The sequence below is a fragment of the Hypanus sabinus genome, chromosome 12 (assembly GCF_030144855.1).
Source record: "Hypanus sabinus isolate sHypSab1 chromosome 12, sHypSab1.hap1, whole genome shotgun sequence".
NCBI lineage: Eukaryota > Metazoa > Chordata > Chondrichthyes > Myliobatiformes > Dasyatidae > Hypanus > Hypanus sabinus.
The window spans coordinates 104,625,215-104,650,818 of NC_082717.1; the positions used below are offsets into that span (position 1 = coordinate 104,625,215).

A 25,604-nucleotide genomic window follows, 5' to 3' on the forward strand; every position below is an offset into this window, starting at 1 on the left:
AAATACTTTGATTTCTAAAGGCCAATGTACCAAAAGCTCTCTTTACGACTGTGATGCCACTTTCAGGGAATTTTGTATCTGTATTCCCAGATCCTTCTGTCCTACTGCACTCCTCAATGTCCTACCATTTACCTTGTATGTTCTACCTTGGTTTGACCTTCTGAAGTGCAATACCTCACACTTGTCTGTAATTAAACTCCATCTGCTATTTTTTCAGCCCATTTTTCCAGCTGGTCCAAGTGCGGTCTGACTGATGTCCTACAAAATCACAGCATCACATCCTACTTCTACATTCCATAAGTCTCCTACTCTATATTCCATCTGCCTTCCTCCCAATCAGTTTCGTCCTTTTCCAGACTCCCCACTACCTCAACATTACCCGCTCCTCCAAGCATCTTGATATCATCTGCAAATTTGCCCAGAAAGCCGTCAGTTTTGTCATCCAGATTATTGGTATATAATGTGAAAAGAAGTGGTCCCAATACCGACCCCTGTGGAATATCAATAGTCATTGGCAGCCAACCGAAAGAGGCTCCTGCCAGTCAGGCAATCTCCTATCCATAACTGGTATCGTTCCTGTACTACCGCAGGCTCTTATCTTGTTAAGCAACCTCTTGTGCGGCCCCTTGTCAAAGGCCTTCTAGGACGGGTCATTCAATATTCCTTTTTTGGTTAGTAGGGGAGAAACCAAACATCGCTCAAGGGTTACTACTCATGCCTAAGATCCCTATTCAGAAGATCATAATGTATGAGGAGAACTAGACCAACAGGCCTACAGGCAACAGGTCATGGCTGATTGCGGAACTCCACCGAGAACAGAGCCAGAGACATCAAACCCTTCTCATTCAGTCTGAAATAGGAGTAATTTGAACTGCGGGTCTTAAAAAAACAAACTTTTATGTGAGATGTGTTCATTAAACACTCATAGCTTAATTTTTTTTAAGCACTGGCAAGTAAAAGTAAAAATTGAAATTAAATAAATATGTTGGGTATAAATAACACTTAATGTAACAGCACAAGTGTGGAGAGCAATTGTACGTGCGAGTTAAGAACGTACATTTCATGCCTACCCTTCAATGTATTCCCTTCACACAAATGTACCATTAAGATAACATTGAGTACAAATCACATTTCCAATCTCGAGAATCACGCAAGGCTGCTCTTATTGAGAGAGTTTTCAAATGGTGCCAAAGGATGCATCACAGCAAAGACAAAATGTTACAAAAGGTCCTTAAAGGGCAAATGCTACAAATCGATGGAAATGATCCAAACTATTTGCTCGAATGCGTTTATACTCAAATGCAATAAAGGCTTTACAACTCCATCCAATGCTCGCTCTTTCAGTAACTAGGGGGAGAAACATTCCTCCTTCCACTGTCCTTAAACAGTGGTTTCCCACTTCTGATTTACAAATATCATTATCCAACTTTACAACATAATAGCTTTCCGATCAATTTTACCTTGAACTTATTCCCAACACTTATGAAGCTCAGTTTTCCTGCTTTCTGTTTTGTGTCCTTTGTGTTGTTGGTTCCTTCAAAGAGTCTCCGGACAAAAGGGTCCTTTGATTCTGACACCAGGGATTCCAAGGACATGTGCAAGGCATCGTTATTCTTTTCCACAAATTTGGTCTACCGGGGGAAAGAAAAAAATCCAAAGTTCTTCACAGATTAAAGATCATCTCATCATACAAAAAAAACCACATAACTAGGAGCTGGCAGACCGTCAAGACATGATAGGTTAAGAAGTATAAAAGGAATTTTTGACTGGGGGGAAATTGTGTTTAGAGACCCCGCCGCATCTGAGAAATGGATCAATGCACAAATAGACGTGGGAAAGGAAGGGTGGCTTTAGGGGGAGAGTTTAACTCCAATACAGATTGGGATAAATAGATTAATTTAGGTCATAGAGCAAGGAAATTTCTTGAGTGTATTCAGCCTAGTTCCTTGCAATAATGTGTCCTACAGCCTAGAAAAAGACATATTAGCATCAGTAGTGATTCAGATTTAGTCAGACATGAACATTTGCTGAATAGAACATGTAAGCCCAAGTAAATCTGGACCTGAATACAAAAATGACTGAAGTTCTGAATTTCAGCAAAGTAAATTGGACAAATCTAAAATAGGTAAAATAAACTGAAATTCAGAAATGCGATACATAACCATTCTATTCCCTGGAGTAGCAAAAGCCCAACTTGTCAGAACAAAAAAGCCACTAGCAAAAGAAGGGTAAGAGAGCAGTGTAAAACAAATTGAACGAGCATCTAGAAGCAGGAGAATGCACATACTCCAGCGGCAGAATGCGATACAGAGAGAAACACAAGGTAATAAAACACGTATTTCATTTTTTATGTGCCATGATGGATGACGTGGGCAACCATGGTCTTTGACCATGATTGTTCTTGGCAAATGTTTCTTCTGGGCAGTGCCTTTACAAGTCAGGTGACCTCAGCCACGATCAATACTCGTCAGAGATTGTCTGCCTGGCATCAGTGGTCGCATTACTAGGACTTGTGATGTGCATTGGCTGCTCACACGACCATCCACCACCTGCTCCCATGACTTCATGTGACCCTGATCGGGGGTTAAACAGGTGCTGCATCGGTGACCTGCAGGCTAGCGGAGGGAAGGAGTACCTTACACCTCCTTTGGTAGAAAGATATCTCCACCCCGCCACCCAAAAACATACAGTATGAGCTCCAAAACAAAGAGAATATGAAAATTAACATAACTATGCTTTACACATTAGAAATAAAATGGTGTTGGGTACCAATGTGGATGCTTTATCCACTGATGGGGCAACACTGAACAATTGCCTAACATCAAGAATTAAGCAGGCCAAAGAAACTAATACTGAATTCAGGATAGAGACTCGCCAAAGTAACAAGCTAAAGTGAAGAGAGAGACACAGCACTATAAAATAACACATTCAAACATTATCTGATCCTGGAGACAAGTAGGTCAAAATATTACAGGCACCTCAACTTCAATAATGTCCCATCCAGCACTATGCCTTTGAAATGTCACGTGGACATACCTTCCTTTCAAATGGAGTGGCATGAGAAACCAATTAGACTAATGAATGCTGTCAAGAAAATCCAGGAGTCTTTCACTGATGTCGGAGACGGGAAGACTTGAAAATCTCACCCGATCAAGGGACAACCAGCATGGATTTGTAAAAGGTCCAATGAACCCAAACTTAATTTTTATAAAGAGGTGACTAAAGAGCTAGAGAGAGAAATGTCTGTTGGTGTCAATTTCTTGCGCTCACAAAGCATGTGATTAATCTGCTCATGGTCTTGAAGGGATTTCCATCGACCCGACTGGGAAATAGGTGGAGTGCCATGGGCCAAAGGTGCTCTAAGCAGGGGTCCACGGACCCCTTGCTGAATGGTATTGGTTCATGGTAGAGAAGCCCTGCACTAGCAGGGTGTGATTACTGGAATTGCACGGGGACCCACCTCATTTGTTAACCACCTAGAAGATGAACTGCTTGCAGATCACACAAAGATGGTTGGCATTGTAAGAAACACTGGTGGATACATTAAAGTGCAAGGCATTAACAGATTCAAATGGTGGCAAATGGATTTAAAAATGCTTCGTGCAAGATAGTCTTATCTTGGACATAAGCAAAGTGAAAGATCAGATATAGAGTCCGTGTACATGGAAATTAATCAAAACTAATTCTAACAGAATTCTGGCCTTCACAGCCAGAGAACAAGAACACAAATTGGGTACAAGTTATGCTCGAGCTAAACAAATCAGTTTATTAGGTACACCCACTCGTTAACGCATTTATCTAATCAGCCATTCCCAGGGCAGAAGCTCATTGCATCAAAGCATGCAGACACGGTCAAGAGGTTCAGTTGTTGTTCAGACCAAACATCAGAATGGGGAAGAAATGTGAGCTAAATGACTTGGACCATGGAATGAGATAAGGTGCCACATGAGGTGGTTTGAGTATCTCAGAAGCTGAGTTTACAGAGAATGGTGTGAGAGATGAAAAAAAATCCAGTGAGTGGCAGTTCTACAGGTGAAGCTGCCTTGTTAATGAGAGAGGTCAGAGGAGAACGGCCGGACTGGTTCAAGCTGACAGGAAGGTGAGAGTAACTCAAACAAACACACATTACAACAGTGGTGTGCAGAAGAGCATCTCTGAATGCACAAGTCGAATCTTGAAGTGGATGTATGTACATGCAGTGGCCACCATTAGTAACAGGAAATACCCAATAAAGTGGCCACTGAGTGTATATAATTTTTATGTCCATTGCCGGACAAACACACAAGACTTGGAGTCAATTATTCTTTCATATCTACAGATTTAAAAGATTGTCAAATGTAATTAATTCAAAGCTTACCGTCTCATAGCAGACGGCTCCAGCAAAATGCCTGATGATAAACCCTTCGTCATCACGGATGTTCCTATGAACTGTCAGTTTGGACTTTCTAGGAATCTGAGCAAAGAAGAGACATGCTTTGGTTTACAAATATTACAACAATAACAGTCCAACACCCCTCACCTCGGTTAGGCCACACCAAAGGATCCAATTCTATCTATCAAAGACACCCACACTACAATGCCAACAGGTTACTACCTAAAATTGCAATTCTAACACTGGTTACATTTTCTGAAGAACCTGTTTGTACTGAGTGTATGTAAATTTTCTTCTAACAACAACATACAAGATGAACTCCCAGCAACACGTCTGTGCCAGCGTGTCACGCCACAAGTCAATTTGATTATTTCTTGTATCGGTTGTAACTCGTAACAGATACAACTGTTACGGGCATCAGGGTAGTATAGTGGTTAGCACGACACTATCACACTTCAGCATGTCGGAGTTCTGAGCTTAATTCCGACTCCGACTAAGAAGTTTGTACATCCTTCCCGTGAGTGCGTGGGTTTCCTCCGGGTGCTCCAGCTCCCTCCCACAATCCAAAGATCTACCGGTCCATGGGTTAACTGGTCATTGGAAATTGCTCCGTGATTAGGCGAGGGTTAATTGGGTGGTTTGCTGGGCAGTGCGGCTCGTTGGGCTCGAAGGAGCCGTTCCACAATGCATCTCTAAATAAAATAACAGCGACTCGTTGCAGCCTCTGGCTGAATAAGGGCTTGAGATCCTCCAGAGAACACAACGAAGACCTGAATGAATCTCACTCAACCTAATGCCCACACAGAATCATCATGGCACTGGGAAGAATCTTCCACTGGGATCTGCCAGCAGATCTGCCCGTGACTGGGCAATCCCCAAGTAGAGACAATGGTGCAGCATTCCACCCCACCCCGAGACCCTCTCGGGGACATGCAAAACGTCCAATTAACAAGTGATTTAGTTAGAGACATAAGAGAATTCAAATGTTGGAACTTGGAGCGAGAAATTCTGTAGGAGGAATTGAGTGTGTCGTGTTGCAGGGTTTCACTGAATGCACAGATTTCATTGAAAGCCCGAGGCAGAGTGGACGAGGGAGTCCAGGATCAGAGGGAACAGACTCAGAATGCAAGGATGCTCTCTTAAAACAGAGACGAAGAGGAATTTCTTTAGCCAGAGACCGATGAATCTATGGAATTCGTTGCCACAGGTGGCTGTGGAGGGCGAGTCATTTGGTATATTTAAAATGGAGGATGATAGGTTCTTGATTAGTCAGGGCATGAAGGGACACAGGGAGAAGGCAGGAGATTGGGACCGGGTGGGAACTGGATCAGCCATGGCTCGATGGGCCAAACTGCCCAATTTTTGCTCCTATATTTCACCTGTTTATGGTTCTTAAACGTGACTGAAAGAGTCAATCAGATGCGATGAGCAGTTATGTAGGAGGAATATGTTGTTTACTTGTACATTGCATTTTATAGGATCGGTTTTATATTTATTGTGGTTTTTAATTGAGTTTTTTCTAAATGGTGCATCATATCCAGAGTGACAATCATTTCATTCTCCTTTACACTCATGCACTGAAGTATGACAACAAACCATCTTGAGTCATGGATCTTGAACTTCACAAGGATAACATTTGAAGGGAAGTTGACAGCAGGCAGAGGCAAGGGAATGGGACCTGTGTCACGGCAGCGGTCCCAAGCACTGTAGGAGACCCTCGGCAGCGTCAGTGCCCAGGAGAAGACAACGCCACGCCAGAAGGAACTGGAAGAGTTGCCCCGTTATTACCGTCAAGCTGAAAATTCCAACCCCGCCACAGTCTGCTGAGCAACACCATGCACGTTTCTGTTCCATTTATCTGTAATTTTATGCAGTTTAAATCATATTCAATGTGGGCACAGTGTGCAACATTTGAATATATTCAGCAAAACCGTGCTTTGCAAGAAAGCTTACAGTAATAGCTACAGTGGGTTTAAGTTGGACGGTACAGTAGCATAAGTCAATTACAGTAATAGCCAGTGACTCAGGTTCAATTCCTGCTGCTGTCTGTAAGGAGTTTGCACGTTCTGCTTGTGACTGTGTGGGTTTCCTCCAGGCACTCTGGTTTCCACCCATAGACCAAAGACGTACCGGCTGGTAGGTTAATTGGTCACAGGGGTGTAATTGGGCAGTGCAGGCTAGTTGAGCCAGAAGGGCTTGTTACTGTGCTGAATCTCTAAATAAAATAACTCATTATTCACAATTCACCTTACTTTACCACTCCAGTCTGGAAGACTAGGGCTCAAAGACATTGATCAGCTGGATAATTTTTTTTTTCATTACAAACACACATGACACTGGGAAGTCGTCACTCTGCTTTACCCAAAGTTGCCAAGATTACCCCTGCCCTCACAGTGCTCTTTGCAGGCAAACCTGAGTGAACAGTGATCAGGGGCCACAACTCTGAATGAGCTGAGCTCTGCATTACTCTGCGGCCCCTAGACAAACTTGTGCACAAATCGAGAAAGAAAGGCCCAGCATGGGGTACTAGCAGGAAGCCCAACTCCAGGATTGACTGCACACCTACTGCTGGAACTCACCGTGAGCCGGAAATGATCCTTGTGCTTCTGGTGAACGGCTGAAGTAAAATGCTGGTCACTCGTCTGAGGTAGGCGGTTTTCTTCATCCAGAATGTCCAGAATCCCCACTAATTTAGCTTCTATCAAATCTGGTCATTGGCACAACAGAAACACACTTTTAAATGGAATAGTTCAGTTCATGACGTAACAGCGGTGGGCAGGTTTCAGAGTGAGTGCTGGAAAGCTGCACCGTTGGGTATCGTCCACTCCCTCTCACATTGTAGCCAACACTTTCCCACCCCTGCATCTGTCCCCGATGCCAGACCCCTGCCTGGTCAAGCGCACTGTCATTCAACCACAGCTAGGTACACGGCTAAACCAGACAACGTTCCTCAGGGACACAGTAAATATATCACACACAGCACTTAAAATAGATTAACATGATAATATTAGCAGATAAAAAAGTATTCTGTGGGTATACGAGTTGACATACAGAGGTATGTTGCCACTGGTGATGTGTACTGGGTGTAACAGGGAGACCAGAGGTTTCACAGCCTCAAGGTCTTCAGTGCTGACCCCTCACGCTGACCCCTCATGCTCAGTGACCCCTCTCGCAGTGCTGACCCCTCATGCTCAGTGACCCCTCTCGCAGTGCTGACCCCTCTCGCAGTGCTGACTCCTCATGCTCAGTGACCCCTCACGCAGTGCTGACCCCTCTCGCTCAGTGGCCCCTCACGCAGTGCTGACCGCTCTCGCTCAGTGACCCCTCACGCAGTGCTGACCCCTCTCGCAGTGCTGACCCCTCATGCTCAGTGACCCCTCTCGCAGTGCTGACCCCTCTCGCAGTGCTGACCCCTCATGCTCAGTGACCCCTCTCGCAGTGCTGACTCCTCATGCTCAGTGACCCCTCTCGCAGTGCTGACCCCTCATGCTCAGTGACCCCTCTCGCAGTGCTGACCCCTCTCGCAGTGCTGACTCCTCATGCTCAGTGACCCCTCACGCAGTGCTGACCCCTCTCGCAGTGCTGACCCCTCACGCTGACCCCTCATGCTCAGTGACCCCTCACGCAGTGCTGACTCCTCATGCTCAGTGGCTCCTCTCGCTCAGTGACCCCTCACGCAGTGCTGACCCCTCTCGCTCAGTGACCCCTCTCGCAGTGCTGACCCCTCTCGCTCAGTGACCCCTCACGCAGTGCTGACCCCTCTCGCTCAGTGGCCCCTCACGCAGTGCTGACCCCTCTCGCAGTGCTGACCCCTCACGCAGTGTTGACCCCTCTCGCAGTGCTGACCCCTCACGCAGTGTTGACCCCTCACGCAGTGTTGACCCCTCACGCAGTGTTGACCCCTCTCGCAGTGCTGACCCCTCACGCAGTGTTGACCCCTCACGCAGTGTTGACCCCTCACGCAGTGTTGACCCCTCACGCAGTGTTGACCCCTCTCGCAGTGTTGACCCCTCTCGCTCAGTGGCTCCTCACGCAGTGCTGACCCCTCTCGCTCAGTGACCCCTCACGCAGTGCTGACTCCTCATGCAGTGCTGACCCCTCACGCAGTGCTGACCCCTCTCGCTCAGTGGCCCCTCACGCAGTGCTGACCCCTCTCGCAGTGCTGACCCCTCACGCAGTGCTGACCCCTCACGCAGTGCTGACCCCTCTCGCAGTGCTGACCCCTCATGCAGTGCTGACCCCTCTCGCAGTGCTGACCCCTCACGCAGTGCTGACCCCTCTCGCAGTGCTGACCCCTCTCGCTCAGTGACCCCTCACGCAGTGCTGACCCCTCACGCAGTGCTGACCCCTCTCGCTCAGTGACCCCTCTCGCAGTGCTGACCCCTCTCGCTCAGTGGCCCCTCACGCTCAGTGACCCCTCTCGCAGTGCTGACCCCTCTCGCTCAGTGACCCCTCACGCAGTGCTGACCCCTCTCGCTCAGTGACCCCTCACGCAGTGCTGACCCCTCACGCAGTGCTGACCCCTCTCGCTCAGTGACCCCTCACGCAGTGCTGACCCCTCTCTCTCGGTGGCCAGGCAGCACGGCAGATCAGACAACGCCACTGCAAACTGCGGAAACCACCAACCAACCGGTCCGTTAACATAAAATCAATTCACCAGTTCAAGTTGAAATCTGCTTCCCACCTTGCTGAGAGCTTGCAGCACTTCCGATTTGACAAGCACAAGACAAGTGTTTCAGCCGGGTAGCTGGAGCAGATTACGGGGCAGGCAGGGACGTGATGACGGAGAAGTCAGGGAAGTCTGGAGATGGGGATGTGGGGTGGGGGGGGCGGCGGTCGGCAGGATCAGGGACGACAGTGACTGTACCTTCCTTTTCAGTTTGAGCCACAGAGCCACCCAGCAAGGCAGCACAAGCGATCCACGCCGACGAAGATGCCGCACTAGCCACACCCTTCTAAACCTGTCCGATCCATGTTTCTGTCCAACTGCCCCAACCACTTCCTCTGGCAGCTGGCTCCACCCTCTATGTAAAAACGTTGCCCCTTAACTTCCTCAAATCTTTCACCTCCCACCTTAAACCTACGACACTACATCAACACAGACTGTGCACTCACCCTGTGCCTCTTGCAGCTTCTGTTTTCACACCTCTCAGTTTCCCAAGCTCCAAGCAAGAGAGTCCTAACCCTGTCCAACCTTTCCCTCTAACTCAGTCCTTCAAGTCCTGGCAACAACTTTTCTGCACTCTTCTCCCGTTTTTCCTACAACAGGGCTGCCCCATCTGAAGACAGTTCTCCAAGTGCAGCTTCACCACCAGCTCCCAAGTGTTTTACTCAATGGCCTGGCTGACAAAGGCGAGCAGGCCAAAACAACACTCAAAATGCTGGAGGAACTCAATAGATCAGGCATCATCTATGGAAAAGAGTAAAACTGCCGACGTTTTGGGCTGAGACGCTTCTTCAGGACTGAGGAGGAAGGGGGAAGGCGCCTGAATACAAAGGTGGAGGGGAAGGGGACAGAGGCTAGCTGGAAGATGACAGGCGAAGCCAGGTGGTGGGAAAGGCCAAGGGCCCGAGAAGGAAGAATCTGATTGGAGAGGAGAGTGGACAATAGGAGAACGGGAAGGAGGAGGGGACCAGCAGGAGGTAATACCCAGTTGAGAAGGTCAGAGTGGGGAACTGAGGAAGGGGTATGCTAAAAGCCTTCTTCACCAACCTGTCCACCTGCGATTCCAGTTTCACAGAGCCCAACACCCGTACTCCAAGGTCCTTCTGCTCTACAACACTCCCCAAAGCCTACCAGTTACACTGAAAGACTTGAAGTGACTTGGGCAGCACTGCAGTATAGTGGCTAGCGCAACGCTTTACAGAGTCAGTGACCAGGGTTCAATTTCTGCCGCTGTCTGTGAAGGGTTTGTACTTTCTCCCCGAGACCGTGTGGGTTTCCTCTGGGTGCTCCGGTTTCCTCCCACAGTCCAAAGACCTACCGGTTGGTAGGTTAACTGGTCATTGTAAATTAGGCTGGGGTTAATTCGGAGTTTGCTGGATGGTGTGGCTCAAAGGGGTAGAGGAGCCCATTCTGTGACTTACCTCAATCAATCAATACATCAACAAAATCAATAATTAAATAAATGGGAGACACTAAATGAAGCCATTGGGATTCTCACAAACACAAGAGTAGATAAATAGACTGCTCCAATCCAGTTGTCAGAAGGCATAGGCTGTTGATGAGTAAGTGGCCATAAGTTACACAAGGGAAAGCATTTTCCCCAGCATGGTCCAGATGAGGAAGGTGCTGCTGGGATAACTGTGGTGAAGGGCAAGGTGGGGAGGAGTAGGGAGCCCTGCATGATGAGGAACATCAAGGCCCTGGCCAGAAAAACAATGAGGCATGGGTCAGGCATCTAGGATCACCCTGAATCTCTGGAGTATAGAGGGTGTACTCAAGAAGGAAATTAGGAGGGCAAAATGGGGATGTGAGATAACTTTAGCAGAGAAGACTGAGGAAAATCCAGAGATTGATAAGACAAAAAGACCAACTAGAGGGAGAATAGGGCCCCTTAAAGACCAAAGGAAACACCTTTGGGCATAGTTGCAGGAGAAGGGCAAGGTTCATAATGAACATTTTTCCTAGTTATACCATGAAGACAGACATGAAGATCTTTGAATGAGGAAAAGTAACTGGGGTGGTCTTTGGGATTTTCTGCATTACAGTAGATGTGTTGCTGGATTTCTTGAAAAGGTATGAAGGTAGACAAATCTTCAGGGTCAGTGCCCATGAGAAGTATTCACCCCCACTCTACCCCTTGGAAATTGTCATGTTTTATTGTTTTACAACATTGACTCACAGTGGTTTTAATTTGACATTTTTTTGGACACTGATCAACAGAAAAGGACTCTTTCATATTAAAGTGAAAACTACCAAGTGATCTAAACTAATTACAAATATAAAACACAAGTAACTGATTCCGTAAAGTATTCACCCCCTTCCAGTCAGTATTTAGTAGACACGCCTTTGGCAGCAATTCCAGCCTTGTGTGGATAGGTCTCTATCAGCTTTGCACACCTGGACACTGCAATCTTTCCCCATTCATTAGAAAGCTGCTCAAGCTCTGTCAGATCACGAGTGAACAGCTCTTTTCAAGTCCAGCCACGAATTCTCAATTGGATTGAGGTCTGGACTCTGACTTGGCCACTCCAGGACATTAACTTCGTTGTTTTTAAGCCATTCCTGTGTAGCTTTGGCTTTATGCTTGGGGTCATTGTCTTGCTGGGAAACAAATCTTCTCCCAAGTTACAGTTCCCTTGCAGACTGCATCTGGTTTTTGCTCCAGGATTTCCCTACGCTCATTTTAAGCTCTACTTTCTCAAAAACAGATCTCCAGTTAACTAATCATGTGACTTCTAAAACCAATTGGCTACACCAATGATGATTTGGTGTGTAATATTAAATGGGGGGGGGGGGGTAAATACGGGTGATTAATTATTTTGCGTTTTATATCTCCTGGACACTCCAATTGTTTGGACCTGATCCACCCAGCCCATTACAGTAAGCGGGTTAAAGAATGTCAAATGGGGTTTAATTCAGAGAAGTGTGAGGTCTCACATTTTGGGAAGTCAATCCCGATAGGGCTTCCACAGTGAACAGCCGGGCCCTGGCCAGTGCTGTAGAACAGGGAGCACAGGCACACTGCTTCCTGAAAATGGAGTTGCACGTAAACAGGGTGCGAAGGAGGCTCGTAGCAGTCAGGGCACCAAGCTGGAAATTCATGGGGCAGTTGTTCAGGTTTGTTTGCCCTGCTATAAGATGCTATTAAACCAGAAAAAGTGTATAAAAGATTTACTAGGATGTTGCCAGGACTTGAGAATAGGGGGAGAGATCAGACAGGTTAAGATTTTATTCCTTAGCTTGCAGGAGACTGAGAAGTGATTTTTATAGATCACGACGGACATAAATAATGTGAACGCGCTCACATTATCTCCAAACATTATCTGTTATCTCCAAATTCGGGAGATCAGAAACTAGAGGGCATACTGGAGATTCAAAGTGACAGGGGGAAGAGGAACTTGAGAGGCAATGTTTTTTTCTCTATCTATATACAGAGATCTCTCTCTCTAGCAACGTGAACCAGTTGCGCTGAGGAGCAAGCTTCAGTGCGAGGTGAATTCCGTTGAATCCTGCTGCTGCCCGTGGGGAGTTTGCACATTCTCCCCGTGACCGCGTGGTGGATTTCTTCCATGTGCTTCCGGTCTCCTCCCACATTCCAAAGAGGTGCAGGGTTAACAGTTAATTGGTCACCTGGGCAGCATGGAATTGTTGGACAGGAAGGGGCTGCTGCTCTAAATCTAAACAAATGTATGCATCACTCAGAGAACCATGATGAGGGTTTGGAACGAGCTCGAACTCGGTCTTTAACAGCAGCTTGACTGGACAGCAGGGCCAATGGTCGATGGGAGTAGAATGGTCTAGATGGGGCAAAGGGCACGTTTCCACACTGTGCTTTTCTATGGGAAGAGGACGCATCGTTCTTACCAAATATGAAGACCCTTGGTCAAACCACTGGGAGAGAGAGATCAGGCTGCAGGGAGGTAGGTACAAGACACTCTCTGATTGGGCGAGATCAGGGTTTCCATGGGGGTAGGCTGCAATTGAGCACACTGGGATAACGCATTAATGGAGCAGTTACCGTGCGTAAACACAGATGAAAGTAAAAAGTTGCAAGGGGCTGGACGGCAGTCAGGGTATGAAGGAGGAAGAAAATCTGAGCTTCAGGCACAGGCGGATGCCATGGCCCATTCTCATACAGGCGGGAGTCAGCTGGAGTTGTCTGATTCGATGTCGAGTCCTGAAGGATGCCAGGTACCCAGGAGGAAGGTGAGGTGCTGTTGCAAACATGCAAGAGGGTACAAACAGGAAGGTCGACTTGAGAATGGGATGGGGAATTAGTGGCAGGCCGCAGGAAGCTGAGGGACAACCCACCCTGCGTTTCCCAGAACTTTCCCCCCCAATGTAAAGACAACTCCACTGGATGCAGTTACTGGAGTGGAAGAAATGAAATGTGGCCGGGCTGTGCGACGGTGCTGGTGGGATGCTCCGATGATCAGACTTTCTACACAGGTGCTTTAAGATGCCTTCTCTCCCCCTGAACCTTGGCTTCTCGGGGGAGGTCGGTGGCAGCGGACGGGGGAGGTCGTTGTCAGCGGACGGGGGAGGTCGGCGTCAGCGGACGGGGGAGGTCGGCGTCAGCGGACGGGGGAGGTCGGCGTCAGCGGACGGGGGAGGTCGGCGTCAGCGGACGGGGGAGGTCGGCGTCAGCGGACGGGGGAGGTCGGCGTCAGCGGACGGGGGGACGGGGGAGGTCGGCGTCAGCGGACGGGGGAGGTCGGTGTCAGCGGACGGGGGGACGGGGGAGGTCGGTGTCAGCGGACGGGGGAGGTCGGTGTCAGCGGACGGGGGAGGGAGGAGGCGGTGTCAGCGGACGGGGGAGGTCGGCGTCAGCGGACGGGGGAGGTCGGGGTCAGCGGACGGGGGAGGTCGGCGTCAGCGGACGGGGGAGGTCGGCGTCAGCGGACGGGGGAGGTCGGCGTCAGCGGACGGGGGAGGTCGGCGTCAGCGGACGGGGGAGGTCGGGGTCAGCGGACGGGGGAGGTCGGCGTCAGCGGACGGGGGGACGGGGGAGGTCGGCGGCAGCGGACGGGGGGACGGGGGAGGTCGGTGTCAGCGGACGGGGGAGGTCGGTGTCAGCGGACGGGGGAGGTCGTTGTCAGCGGACGGGGGAGGTCGGTGTCAGCGGACGGGGGAGGTCGGTGTCAGCGGACGGGGGAGGTCGGTGTCAGCGGACGGGGGAGGTCGGTGTCAGCGGACGGGGGAGGTCGGCGTCAGCGGACGGGGGAGGTCAGCGGACGGGGGAGGTCGGCGTCAGCGGACGGGGGAGGTCGGGGTCAGCGGACGGGGGAGGTCGGTGGCAGCGGACGGGGGAGGTCGGTGTCAGCGGACGGGGGAGGTCGGTGTCAGCGGACGGGGGGACGGGGGAGGTCGGTGTCAGCGGACGGGGGAGGTCGGTGTCAGCGGACGGGGGGACGGGGGAGGTCGGTGTCAGCGGACGGGGGAGGTCGGTGTCAGCGGACGGGGGGACGGGGGAGGTCGGTGTCAGCGGACGGGGGGACGGGGGAGGTCGGTGTCAGCGGACGGGGGAGGTCGGTGTCAGCGGACGGGGGGACGGGGGAGGTCGGTGTCAGCGGACGGGGGGACGGGGGAGGTCGGCGTCAGCGGACGGGGGAGGTCGGTGTCAGCGGACGGGGGGACGGGGGAGGTCGGTGTCAGCGGACGGGGGGACGGGGGAGGTCGGTGGCAGCGGACGGGGGAGGTCGGTGTCAGCGGACGCGGGAGGTCGGTGTCAGCGGACGGGGGGACGGGGGAGGTCGGTGGCAGCGGACGGGGGAGGTCGGCGTCAGCGGACGGGGGAGGTCGGCGTCAGCGGACGGGACGTCGGCGTCAGCGGACGGGGGAGGTCGGCGTCAGCGGACGGGGGAGGTCGGCGTCAGCGGACGGGGGAGGTCGGCGTCAGCGGACGGGGGAGGTCGGTGTCAGCGGACGGGGGGACGGGGGAGGTCGGTGTCAGCGGACGGGGGGACGGGGGAGGTCGGTGTCAGCGGACGGGGGGACGGGGGAGGTCGGTGTCAGCGGACGGGGGGACGGGGGAGGTCGGCGTCAGCGGACGGGGGGACGGGGGAGGTCGGCGTCAGCGGACGGGGGGACGGGGGAGGTCGGCGTCAGCGGACGGGGGGACGGGGGAGGTCGGCGTCAGCGGACGGGGGAGGTCGGTGTCAGCGGACGGGGGGACGGGGGAGGTCGGTGTCAGCGGACGGGGGGACGGGGGAGGTCGGCGTCAGCGGACGGGGGAGGTCGGTGTCAGCGGACGGGGGGACGGGGGAGGTCGGTGTCAGCGGACGGGGGAGGTCGGTGTCAGCGGACGGGGGAGGGAGGAGGCGGTGTCAGCGGACGGGGGAGGTCGGCGTCAGCGGACGGGGGAGGTCGGCGTCAGCGGACGGGGGAGGTCGGCGTCAGCGGACGGGGGAGGTCGGCGTCAGCGGACGGGGGAGGTCGGCGTCAGCGGACGGGGGAGGTCGGCGTCAGCGGACGGGGGAGGTCGGCGTCAGCGGACGGGGGAGGTCGTTGTCAGCGGACGGGGGGACGGGGGAGGTCGGTGTCAGCGGACGGGGGAGGTCGGTGTCAGCGGACGGGGGAGGTCGGTGTCAGCGGACGGGGGAGGTCGGTGTCAGCGGACGGGGGAGGTCGGCGTCAGCGGACGGGGGAGGTCGGCGTCAGCGGACGGGGGAGGTCGGTGTCAGCGGACGGGGGAGGGAGGAGGCGGTGTCAGCGGACGGGGGAGGTCGGTGTCAGCGGACGGGGGAGGTCGGTGTCAGCGGACGGGAGGTCGGTGTCAGCGGACGGGAGGTCGGTGTCAGCGGACGGGAGGTCTCCAGAGTTGAGGTTGGTGAGACAGCAGCCCGATGGTCTGGAGTGGGCTCCGCTTCAGGGAGTAAGTAAGAGAAACTGTCTGAGAGGGGAAGGACGAAGGGGATGGTGAAGACACAGCAGAAATCTGAGTCAGGTCAGAAGGAGGGAAGAGACCCTAATGAACGGTCTCGGTCTGAAACAACAACTCTTTATTCCTTTCCATAGACACTGCCTGATCTGCAGAGTTCCTCCAGCAAATCCCTTCCTGAATGTAGTTCAGACTGTAATTTTTCCAAATCTTGTTTTAGTTACAAAACTGTCACCAGTACATCCTAAGTATGCAACAGAAACAAGCTAGAATAGAATTAGTTTTGCAACCCAGGTTAACTTGGTACATACCAATGCAGTCTTGATTGTCGACATAGTGCACTTCGTTCACACCAAGCCCTTCTTTCTGATACAGCTCTTGTTCCTGCAAGTGAAACAGCCACATCAGTTTTACCTTATCTGAAAACACCACTGACTGGAACACACACAAAATCTTTCATCCTTATATCACCAGTTACATGGTGCATCTCTAAATGAAATAAAAAATAAACAGGGGAATTGCTGACATGAAAATCTGAGTTCGCTTCTAGCATTGCTCATAAGTGAAAAACTTCCATGTTAACGTAGAAATGGGGAGGAGAGGGGAGTAAGAGAGGGTGCACGGAGGGTGAGACAGGAGAGGAGGGGGAGAGAGAGCCTGAGGGGGAGGTGGGAGGGGAGGAAGAGGAAGGGAGAGAAAGGGTTGGGGATGTGGAGATAGAAGAGGAGGGGGAGAGAGAGCCTGAGGGGGAGGTGGGAGGGGAGGAAGGGGAAGGGAGAGAAAGGGTTGGGGATGTGGAGATAGAAGAGGAGGGGGAGAGAGAGCCTGAGGGGGAGGTGGGAGGGGAGGAAGGGGAAGGGAGAGAAAGGGTTGGGGATGTGGAGATAGAAGAGGAGGGGGAGAGAGAGCCTGAGGGGGAGGTGGGAGGGGAGGAAGGGGAAGGGAGAGAAAGGGTTGGGGATGTGGAGATAGAAGAGGAGGGGGAGAGAGAGCCTGAGGGGGAGGTGGGAGGGGAGGAAGGGGAAGGGAGAGAAAGGGTTGGGGATGTGGAGATAGAAGAGGAGGGGGAGAGAGAGCCTGAGGGGGAGGTGGGAGGGGAGGAAGGGGAAGGGAGAGAAAGGGTTGGGGATGTGGAGATAGAAGAGGAGGGGGAGAGAGAGCCTGAGGGGAAGGCGGAGGGAAGGTGGGAGACGGGGGAGTTGTGAGTGTAATGTGAATATCGAATTGTTCATCCCCACTCCTCTCCAGCTCAATGCCAGCAGCTGAGGAGGATCTGGATGGATCACTATTGCTGACAGAGCGACCCAGCCCAACAGGCATTATCTTCCCACCAGCTTCAACTGACGGAGCCTGAAGGAGGAGGCTCGTGACTGCCATTGGGGAGGAGGTACAGCAGCCTAAAGACTGGATGGATTGATGGACAGCATGGACATTGCTGACAGAGCTACCCGGCCCAACAGGGTCTTCCCACCATCTTCAACATGGAGGAGCCGTCCATCACTACTGACCCGCTCCTTCCAGGACGACCACTTCTCATGACTACCATTGGGAAGGAGGTACAGGAGCCTAAAGACCCTCATTCAGCAATTCAAGAACAACTTTTTCCCTCCGCAGCATCAGATTCCGAGTGTCCGTGAGCATTACCTCATTATTCTTTACTTCGCACGTTTTGTTTAATCGCTAATTTAAAGTAATTTTATGTTTACGCTGCACCATACCAGAGTCCAATGATTTTTGAAAGATCATCACTAATGCCTCCAGAATCTCCAGCAACATCTCTTTCAGAATCCTAGGGTGCAGTTCGTCTGGTCCAGATGACTCATGTACCCTTGGGTCTTTCAGCTTTTGAGCACCTTCACCCTTGTAATAGTAACTGCCCTCACTTCTCTTCCCTCACATCCTTCAACATCTGATACACTGCTAGTGTCTTCCACGGTGAAGACTGATGCAAAATACTCGTTTAGTTCATGTCATCTCCTTGTCCCCCATTAATATTCTCCTGCCTCATTTTCTAACGGTCCTATCCACTCTCATCTCTTTTACATTTTACATGCTTGAAAAAGCTTTTACTATCCACTCTGAGATAGTTTGCTAACCTGCTTCCATATTTTCCCTCCTAATGATTCTTTTAGTTGCTCTCTGTAGAGTTTTAAAAGCTTCCCAATCCTTTGTCTTCCCACTAATTTCTGCTTTGTTGTATGCCCTTTCTTTTGTGTTTACATCGTTTTAACTTCCCATGTCAGCGCAGTTATACTATTTTGCCAGTTGAGTATTTGTGTTTGGAATACATCTATCCTGTACCTTCCTCATTTTCCCCAGAAACTTATGCCATTGCTGCTCTGCTGACATCCCTGCCAGCATCTCCTTCCAATTTACTTTGGCCAACTCCTCTCTCATACCACTGTAATTTCCCTTACTCCACTGAAAGACTGCTACATCAGACTTTACTTTCTCCCTATCGAGTTTCAAGCTAAACTCAAACATATTGTGATCAGTACCTCCTAAGGGTTCTATTAAGCTTAAGCTCCTTAATCACCTCTGGTTCATTATTTAACACTCAATCCAGTATAGCTGATCCCCTAGTAGGCTCATCGACAAACTGCGCTAAAAAGCCATCTCGTAGACATTCAACAAACTCACTCTCTTGAGATCCATTTGTAAGACACTCTAACACCTTCTTAACCACCCTATCAACTTGTGCAGCAGCTCTGAGGGATCAATGACCTTGGGCCTCAAGATCCTTCTGTCCCTCCCACTTCTATGAAGCTTGTCATTAACCCTGCAACCTACCATCAAGTTTGACCTTCCAAGGTGTATCGCTTCACACTTCTCTGGATTGAACTCTATCCGTCATCTCTCAACCCATTTCTGCATCCCATCCATGTCCCATTACAATCTACGACAGCCTTCTACACTGTCCACAACTCCACCAAACTTCATCTCACCTGCAAACTTGCTAACCCACTTACTCATCTAAGTCATTAATAAAAATCAGGGGTCCCATTTGTCACCAACATCATTCAAAAACAATAAACTATATATTCTTCATCGCTGTGGAGTGTATCTTACATTATCAAAGGATGACCAGCAGTTCCCAGCAGTGATGTAATGTCGTTGTCTGAGTAAATTTGATTTTGTGCCCTCTAGAATAGTCATTAGGAGTGCTGCCAACCAATTTGTGCAAATCATCCAACCCGACACAACCAACAGGAAAGATAAATGTCGAATACTCCATCACAAAAAACATGACAGCCTTCAAGAACTTTGATCAATCACATCAATACAAAATTATCAAACATCCACAGGTTGAGCTGCACGAATAAACGCGCTGATTTTGGCAATCAGCCACACGTCCTGTGTGCAGTCCTTAAGTATAAATGGTTACTCTTCACTGTCACATCACTGCACACCTCTCTGCCGTCACCACAAACTCTGACTGCATTGCTGTGGCACTTGCTTGTGGGAAGTCATTGTGCGGCTGTGCAGTCTGACTCAAGGACCGAGGGTCAACTTTATTTACCTTATACATTTACGTTTTAGAAATTTGTCTGTGGCACGTTAGTCAGGGTGTTACATGCAACAAAAAAAAATTCAACTATTATAAAGAGTAAAGAATTATATTTAAATTTAAAATAAATGAGTAAAGTTATACATTAAATGATGGATTTGCATTAAAATCTGCATAAGTGAATAAATAACGCATGCATTCCCCATGTAAGCAGAATTATTAAAAAAACAGTTTAAAGTGTTTACAGTGAGCACAGTAAAGGGGGAGGGGCTAACTAGAGCTCTTGATCTCAAATCAAATTGAGTTTAATTATCATTCAAACCATAGATACAACTGAATGAGACAGTGTTCCTCTGGGGCCAAGGTGCAAAACATTCGAAATAGCAAGCAAACATCAAAAAGAAAGCGAGTAATAATAAAAATATCAATCACAGAAGCATATGCATTTGAGAAAAATATACGTAGTCCATGACCCTGGTGACAGTGCCCAGCGATCGATGGTACCGTCTCCCTGCAGTGTGCAGACGCATGCATTCCAGCCTGTCTTTCCACCGTTTGAACATAAGAGGGCAGCACCAACGGGCAAGGCCAAGCCCCAGATGAGCTCACCCACGCTGCAGCGCTTCCACATCTCTCACCTAGCCTGCAGAAGCAGGCAAGCCTGAGGCTTGAGGCCTAGTTCCCGCTACACAGCTCCCATGTTGACTATCCCACCGCCAGACAGGGGTAACAGGCCTTGAGCAACTTACATTATCACCGTCCAACAGAGTCGTACAATCGCAAGTGAAAATGTCCGAGACAACCTCCCACGGTTTTGCTGCACCCACTCCCGATGCTTCCGAGCAGCAGACAGCTACGGGGTCTGCAGCCCTGTCAGCCCCTCAGTACACAAACTGTCCCCTACAACACCCCGGCCGGCTCCACCAGTCCAGCAGCTCGCCGACAGACTAGCCCTGCGGTACCTGATGTTCTTAGAGTAGAATTGTCTTTGGATTGTAAAAATCTAATTTTTCAAAGAGAAAAAAAAAACACCTTTTGGTTGCCCCCCCCCCCCCCCGAGAAGCCGCTGTATTCGTACATGCCACTGTCTTTGTAAACTGAACGGCTCGAGCAGTTCTGATGGACTGCCTGGGGGATAAAAAAACTGAAGACGTGGTGATGGTTTTGGTTTGATAGAGCTAAAGAGGTTTTCTCAATGTTTCCTTTAAACAAAATAAACAAAAGGGGGAAAAAATAAGGGCAATGCTGAGAAATGAGCCTCTGACCACGACAGCTCCCACTTCAGATGCAAGTGCTGACATTAATAGTTTTATTCCCTTCCATACAAAGGCAAGCGGCCCATCACTTACACCACGCAGATGGACAGACAAGGTGGTGGTCAGCAGAGGAACAGAAAGACAGTTAAAAGAGCAAAAGGAGAGAGGACATTGAGAACAAGGAGCAGCAGGCTCAGTGAGCTCTATCACCATTACATCTTGGGAGGTCAGCAAGTAACACGTGCACATATGCTATAACACATCGCCAGCGACAAATCGCTTCTGAAACAGGGCGCCCTCCAGTTCACTAAGGTCAAACAGCTGCCCTCATCATTTACCCCATAAAACTGCGCCACCACACTGCTGTACTCCAGCTATGGCTATGCTAACAGTTAGCATTAATGAATCTGCATCAGACTGCGTTGAACTCCATTAACAGTTCTAACACCACAGCCTGAAAATGATGTGAAATGTCAGGCGTCGCACAGCTCCACTGTCTGAATATAATTTGTCCAACTTGCCAACGACTACAAACAAGAGGAAGTCTGCAGATGTTGGAAGTCCGAGCAACAGACACAAATTGCTGGAGGAGCTCAGCAGGCCAGGCAGCGTCTATGGACAGTCGGTGTTTTGGGCCGAGACCCTTCGGCAGGACTGGAGAAAAAAAAAACTGAGGAGTAGATTTGAAAGGTGGGTTTGAAATCTGCACAGTTTCTGAAAAGGGATTCCACCCACCTGCACCCCTCCCGCTGTAAACTGTTAAACAGCAAACCTGAGGCAGACCCTCCCAAGAGCAAAATAAGAGACCGACTGGTTTCCCTGGTAATACTGAACCCCTGTCTTTTTCCCACGTTGAATCTAGTCTAGGTTTAAACACAAGAGCGGGTTTTACCTCTTTGAGGATCCTTTCGTTGAAGAACTGCTGCAGCTTCTCATTGCAATAGTTAATGCAGAACTGTTCAAAACTATTGTGCTCAAAGTACTCTGTTGAAACACAAACCAAAAGAGGTCAGAAGTACAACCAGAGAGGTGCCCATGAACAATAAAGCGCTTCCCACAATCTCAAGGGTCTGCAGCTGTACCCGTGACTTTTATCAAATAAAACGGGCAAGACAGCTCCCTTGCTACCTTGTGCTTTCCAGCTGCGGGGATGTCTTCTGTGTCCCGGTCCCATTCCCACACAAGCAAGCGTCAATGTGAATTTATCTGTCTAATTGACTCTGGCTTTCTAGTCTGGAAACCACAACACTCAAGACTTGTCAAAAGGTTTGACAAAAATAGCCAAACCAATTGCATAATGGTGGCAAATGCACTGGTTCCCACTACAGTGGGCGAGTTAGCTTCATACAGCAGCTGGACCCATTACAAACGCTGGGAAACACAGAATAAATTTTCAAAAATTTCTGGACCTTTTGCAGAGGAAGTGAGTTTCATCAGGAATACTTTCGCTTCCCCCCCCCCTCGTAATCCTGCCTTTCATCGTACCTCCGGAGCCCACGTCACTCTCCTCACGACCAATGTGGCACCTCTCCACAGCATCTTATCCCTCCCAATGTCAATTCAAAATTCCTCTTTACTACTCAAATGTCTCTTCCTTCCTGCCTGCCCCAGACTTTCTCTCTCTCCCTCAGGGTCAGGTGCTAATTGAAATGATGTTGCCATGGTTTCGTAAAAGATCATCTCCAAATCAGAACTTTGATGCTCAATTACCTAGCATGCTTTCATCTTCATTATTAATTTCTTTAATTAATAAAACCACCGGAGGAGAGCTCCAGTGACTGCTCAGGCTGGCTCCATTTCCAGTCGCTGCTACAAATTAACCCCCAGTTCCTAGCTTTCAGAGATGCAACGTGTGTGAGGGGCGAGTAGGCGAGTTAGAGACAGGAAGGGTGAGGGGATGGGGCAGGAAAAACTGGATGATACACAGACTCACCAGCAGCAGTGATCCTCCATCCCAGACACTGCTGCTGCTCACTCCCTCCAGCCCAACTGAACAGGGTCTGGGAGAAAGGTGATAACGGGAAGGTGGGGGGAGGGGCGGGGGGCAGTGGCGGCCAAAGTGGGGTATGAATGAATGGTGCACAGGTTGTGAGAGAGCAAGAGTGGGCAGAAATTCTGGGCAGTGAAATTGTGAGAGGGGGGCGGTGTAAGTGATGCTTTATCCATGAGCTGTGAGTAATTACCCACAGCTAAAACCCATGATGTGAAACTACATCTATTAACCACATACCTGAACTTTCAAGCAAACGGCCTTTTGTTATAACTGTTCTGAACACTGCGTTCAGTGGCACCTTGGCGATTTTTGCATTGAATTATGAACCTTAATAATTCATAATTATAATTTATGAAGCAATTTATTACTTAACGTGGATGCCTGGTGCTATACTCACAGAATCCCAGCAGGCTAATCGTTCATCTTAAAATTCCAATCTCAGATGATGGGAATCCGATTTTACCAACACTGACATTTCCCAGACCTGCTTCCTTGGTGTCCTAATTGGATAGATTAACTCTATTCCTCCAACAACTCAAGGTTATTTTGAGCACTGAATTCCCATTCCACTTAGTTCAAAACAAATTAATAAATAATTTAAAATTAATTGCATTAAAGGTATTATCAGCAGACTGCACTGTGGTCAAACAAATCATATAGGTACAGAACAAAAGTTAATACAAAAAAACATTTAGAATTTGTTTTACCTCAGAGATACAGCACAGTTACAGACCCTTTCGGCCCAATGAGCCTACGCAACCCAGTTACAGCTGTGTGAGCGATTAACCTGCTTGGGAATGTGGGAAGAACCTAGAGTGCCCAGAGGACAGCCATGGGGTTACGGGGAGAAGGTACAAACTCCTTTCAGACGGCGGCGGCGGCAAGCAAACCCGAGCCTGCGGTGCTGTAAAGTGACCTGCTGTCCACTGCGCTCCCGTGCTGTCCAGAAAGATTAGCTTTACTTCTCACGGGCGCACTGAGACGTGCAACGCTATGCGCCGCCCGCGTCAACGACCAACACGGTCCCCACGCTCCCGCCGTCAGCCTAGCGTTCCCAGAGCTAACAAAACCCTAACCTGCCCGTCTCTGGGGCGCGATGAGAAGCTGGGACACTTGCAGGAAACCAACACAGACATGGCCGGAGGAATGAAAACTCACCAAAGCCGGCAATGTCCAGGACTCCGATGAAGAAATTGGAGGTCTCAAATGGAAAGCACTGATTGACCCGCTTCACAACGTGGTCGAAAAGATGGCTGTAAACGGCTTTGGCCAAAGCATCCCGAGCGTTGTTTGCCTGTTCCACTTTTAAAGGTACCCTAAAAAAACAGCAGAGCAGGCTTTCATTCACAAACAATCAAACATCTTTCGGTTCTGAACATGACCACTGATGTCAAAACCAGCCTGCCTGACCATAAATCTTAAAATGCTTCTGCCTTCCAGAAGGGTTCACAGACATACCACACTGATCAACGGGCCAAAGCTGATTGGCTGACCTATGATGGAAAAGCCTCTTTCTTTGGCCATTTTCTCCAGTCGGTTTCTGAAACCATCCATCGCACTTCCTCCCCATTTCCCAACTCTAACATCACCCCCTCCCCGCTCTACCTCAGCTGACCCCTTATTGATCAGTCTCCCAAACCTGCAGCCCAGCACAGGTCAGATCCCAATCAGCAACACCACAGATTTCAGGCCAGACCGCACTTGGAGGATTCAAAGCAGATTTGGGCCCCGCATCTCCCCGCTGGCATTGGGGAGGGCCCAGAGGAGGGAAAGAAAGTGTTAACCTAGGAAGAGCTCGGGGCCTGTACGCGCTGGAGTTTAAAAGAATGGGGTGGGGTGGGGGGGGGGGATCTCAATGAAATGTATCAGATATTGACGGGTCAAGAGAAAATGGGCGTGGAGAGGGTTTTTCCCAGTAGTGGAAAAGTCGAGGACCAGAGGGCACAGCCTCAGAATAGAGGGATCCGTATTTAAAACAGAGACGAGGAGGAATTTCTTTAGCCAGAGGTGGAGAATCTGTTGAATTCATTGCCAAGGATGCTGCAGAGGCCAAGTCATTGGATATATTTAAACTGCAGGTTGACAGATTATTGATTAGATAGATACTTTATTGATGCCAAAGGAAATTTCAGCATCACAGTAGCATTACAAGTGCACAGATATACAAATATTAGTCAGTGTCACGGTTTATAGGGAGAAGGTAGAAGAATGGGCTTGAGGGGGATAATAAGTCAGCCATGATGGAATGGTGGAGCAGACTTGACGGGCTGAATGGCCTAATTCTGCTCCTATGTCTTATGGTCTTTATGTACTGAATTTTACTTTCCAGGGCTATGTGATTTCATAACTCTGTACAAGAACAAGGCGAAGTGGAATTTATCCAGAACATGCAGAAAAAAATAAAGCCACACTCCAACCAGACACTGCCCTCGACAATAATCCCGTTAATACATTCTGCAAAAGTATTGCATTGTTAATTGATAAAAGAAAAAAAAAGAGGTTTAATCATCTCATCAATATGCCTTTCCACTTCACCACAGCACCAGCCCGCCAAGTGCTGTCACTGTCCGTGACCAAATTATTCTTTCGATGAAGAATGCCTAATTTGAAAACTCAGAGCTCAATATTTGCTACAGAGAATTATGACTAACATTCACAAGGCTGCATTTTGTAATACAATATTCAACACTCCACTTTAAAATTTCATTTGAACAACACGGCACGACTGGAGCTGTCATAGAAACGGATTATTATCAGAAATACTCCTGGGTGTCAGCTGCTATCAACCAGGTAATTCAACAGAGCCCCTTGCACCCTCAAGTTCACCATCTCCCAATCGAGCACACGTCAATTACAATACCAGATACCAAAAACAAGAGGAAAGAACAGACCATCACGGCTTTTCAAACACGAGTTCTGATGTTGAGTC

General features: G+C 49.6%; 1 protein-coding gene across 4 annotated transcripts in view; it reads right to left on the reverse strand.

Annotated features, from left to right (window-relative positions):
- Nucleotides 1-25,604, reverse strand: part of LOC132403216 (unconventional myosin-VI) — a 253,857-nt gene that overhangs the window by 54,023 nt on the left and 174,230 nt on the right. For all 4 annotated transcript variants that reach the window (XM_059986609.1, XM_059986608.1, XM_059986611.1 and 1 more), the window contains 6 exons: nucleotides 23,834-23,991; nucleotides 21,575-21,666; nucleotides 16,230-16,302; nucleotides 6,952-7,079; nucleotides 4,358-4,453; nucleotides 1,461-1,631 (listed from right to left, as the gene is read on the reverse strand). In XM_059986609.1, the coding sequence (XP_059842592.1) occupies nucleotides 1,461-1,631; nucleotides 4,358-4,453; nucleotides 6,952-7,079; nucleotides 16,230-16,302; nucleotides 21,575-21,666; nucleotides 23,834-23,991 (718 nt within the window). The remainder of the gene's footprint in view (nucleotides 1-1,460; nucleotides 1,632-4,357; nucleotides 4,454-6,951; nucleotides 7,080-16,229; nucleotides 16,303-21,574; nucleotides 21,667-23,833; nucleotides 23,992-25,604) is intronic.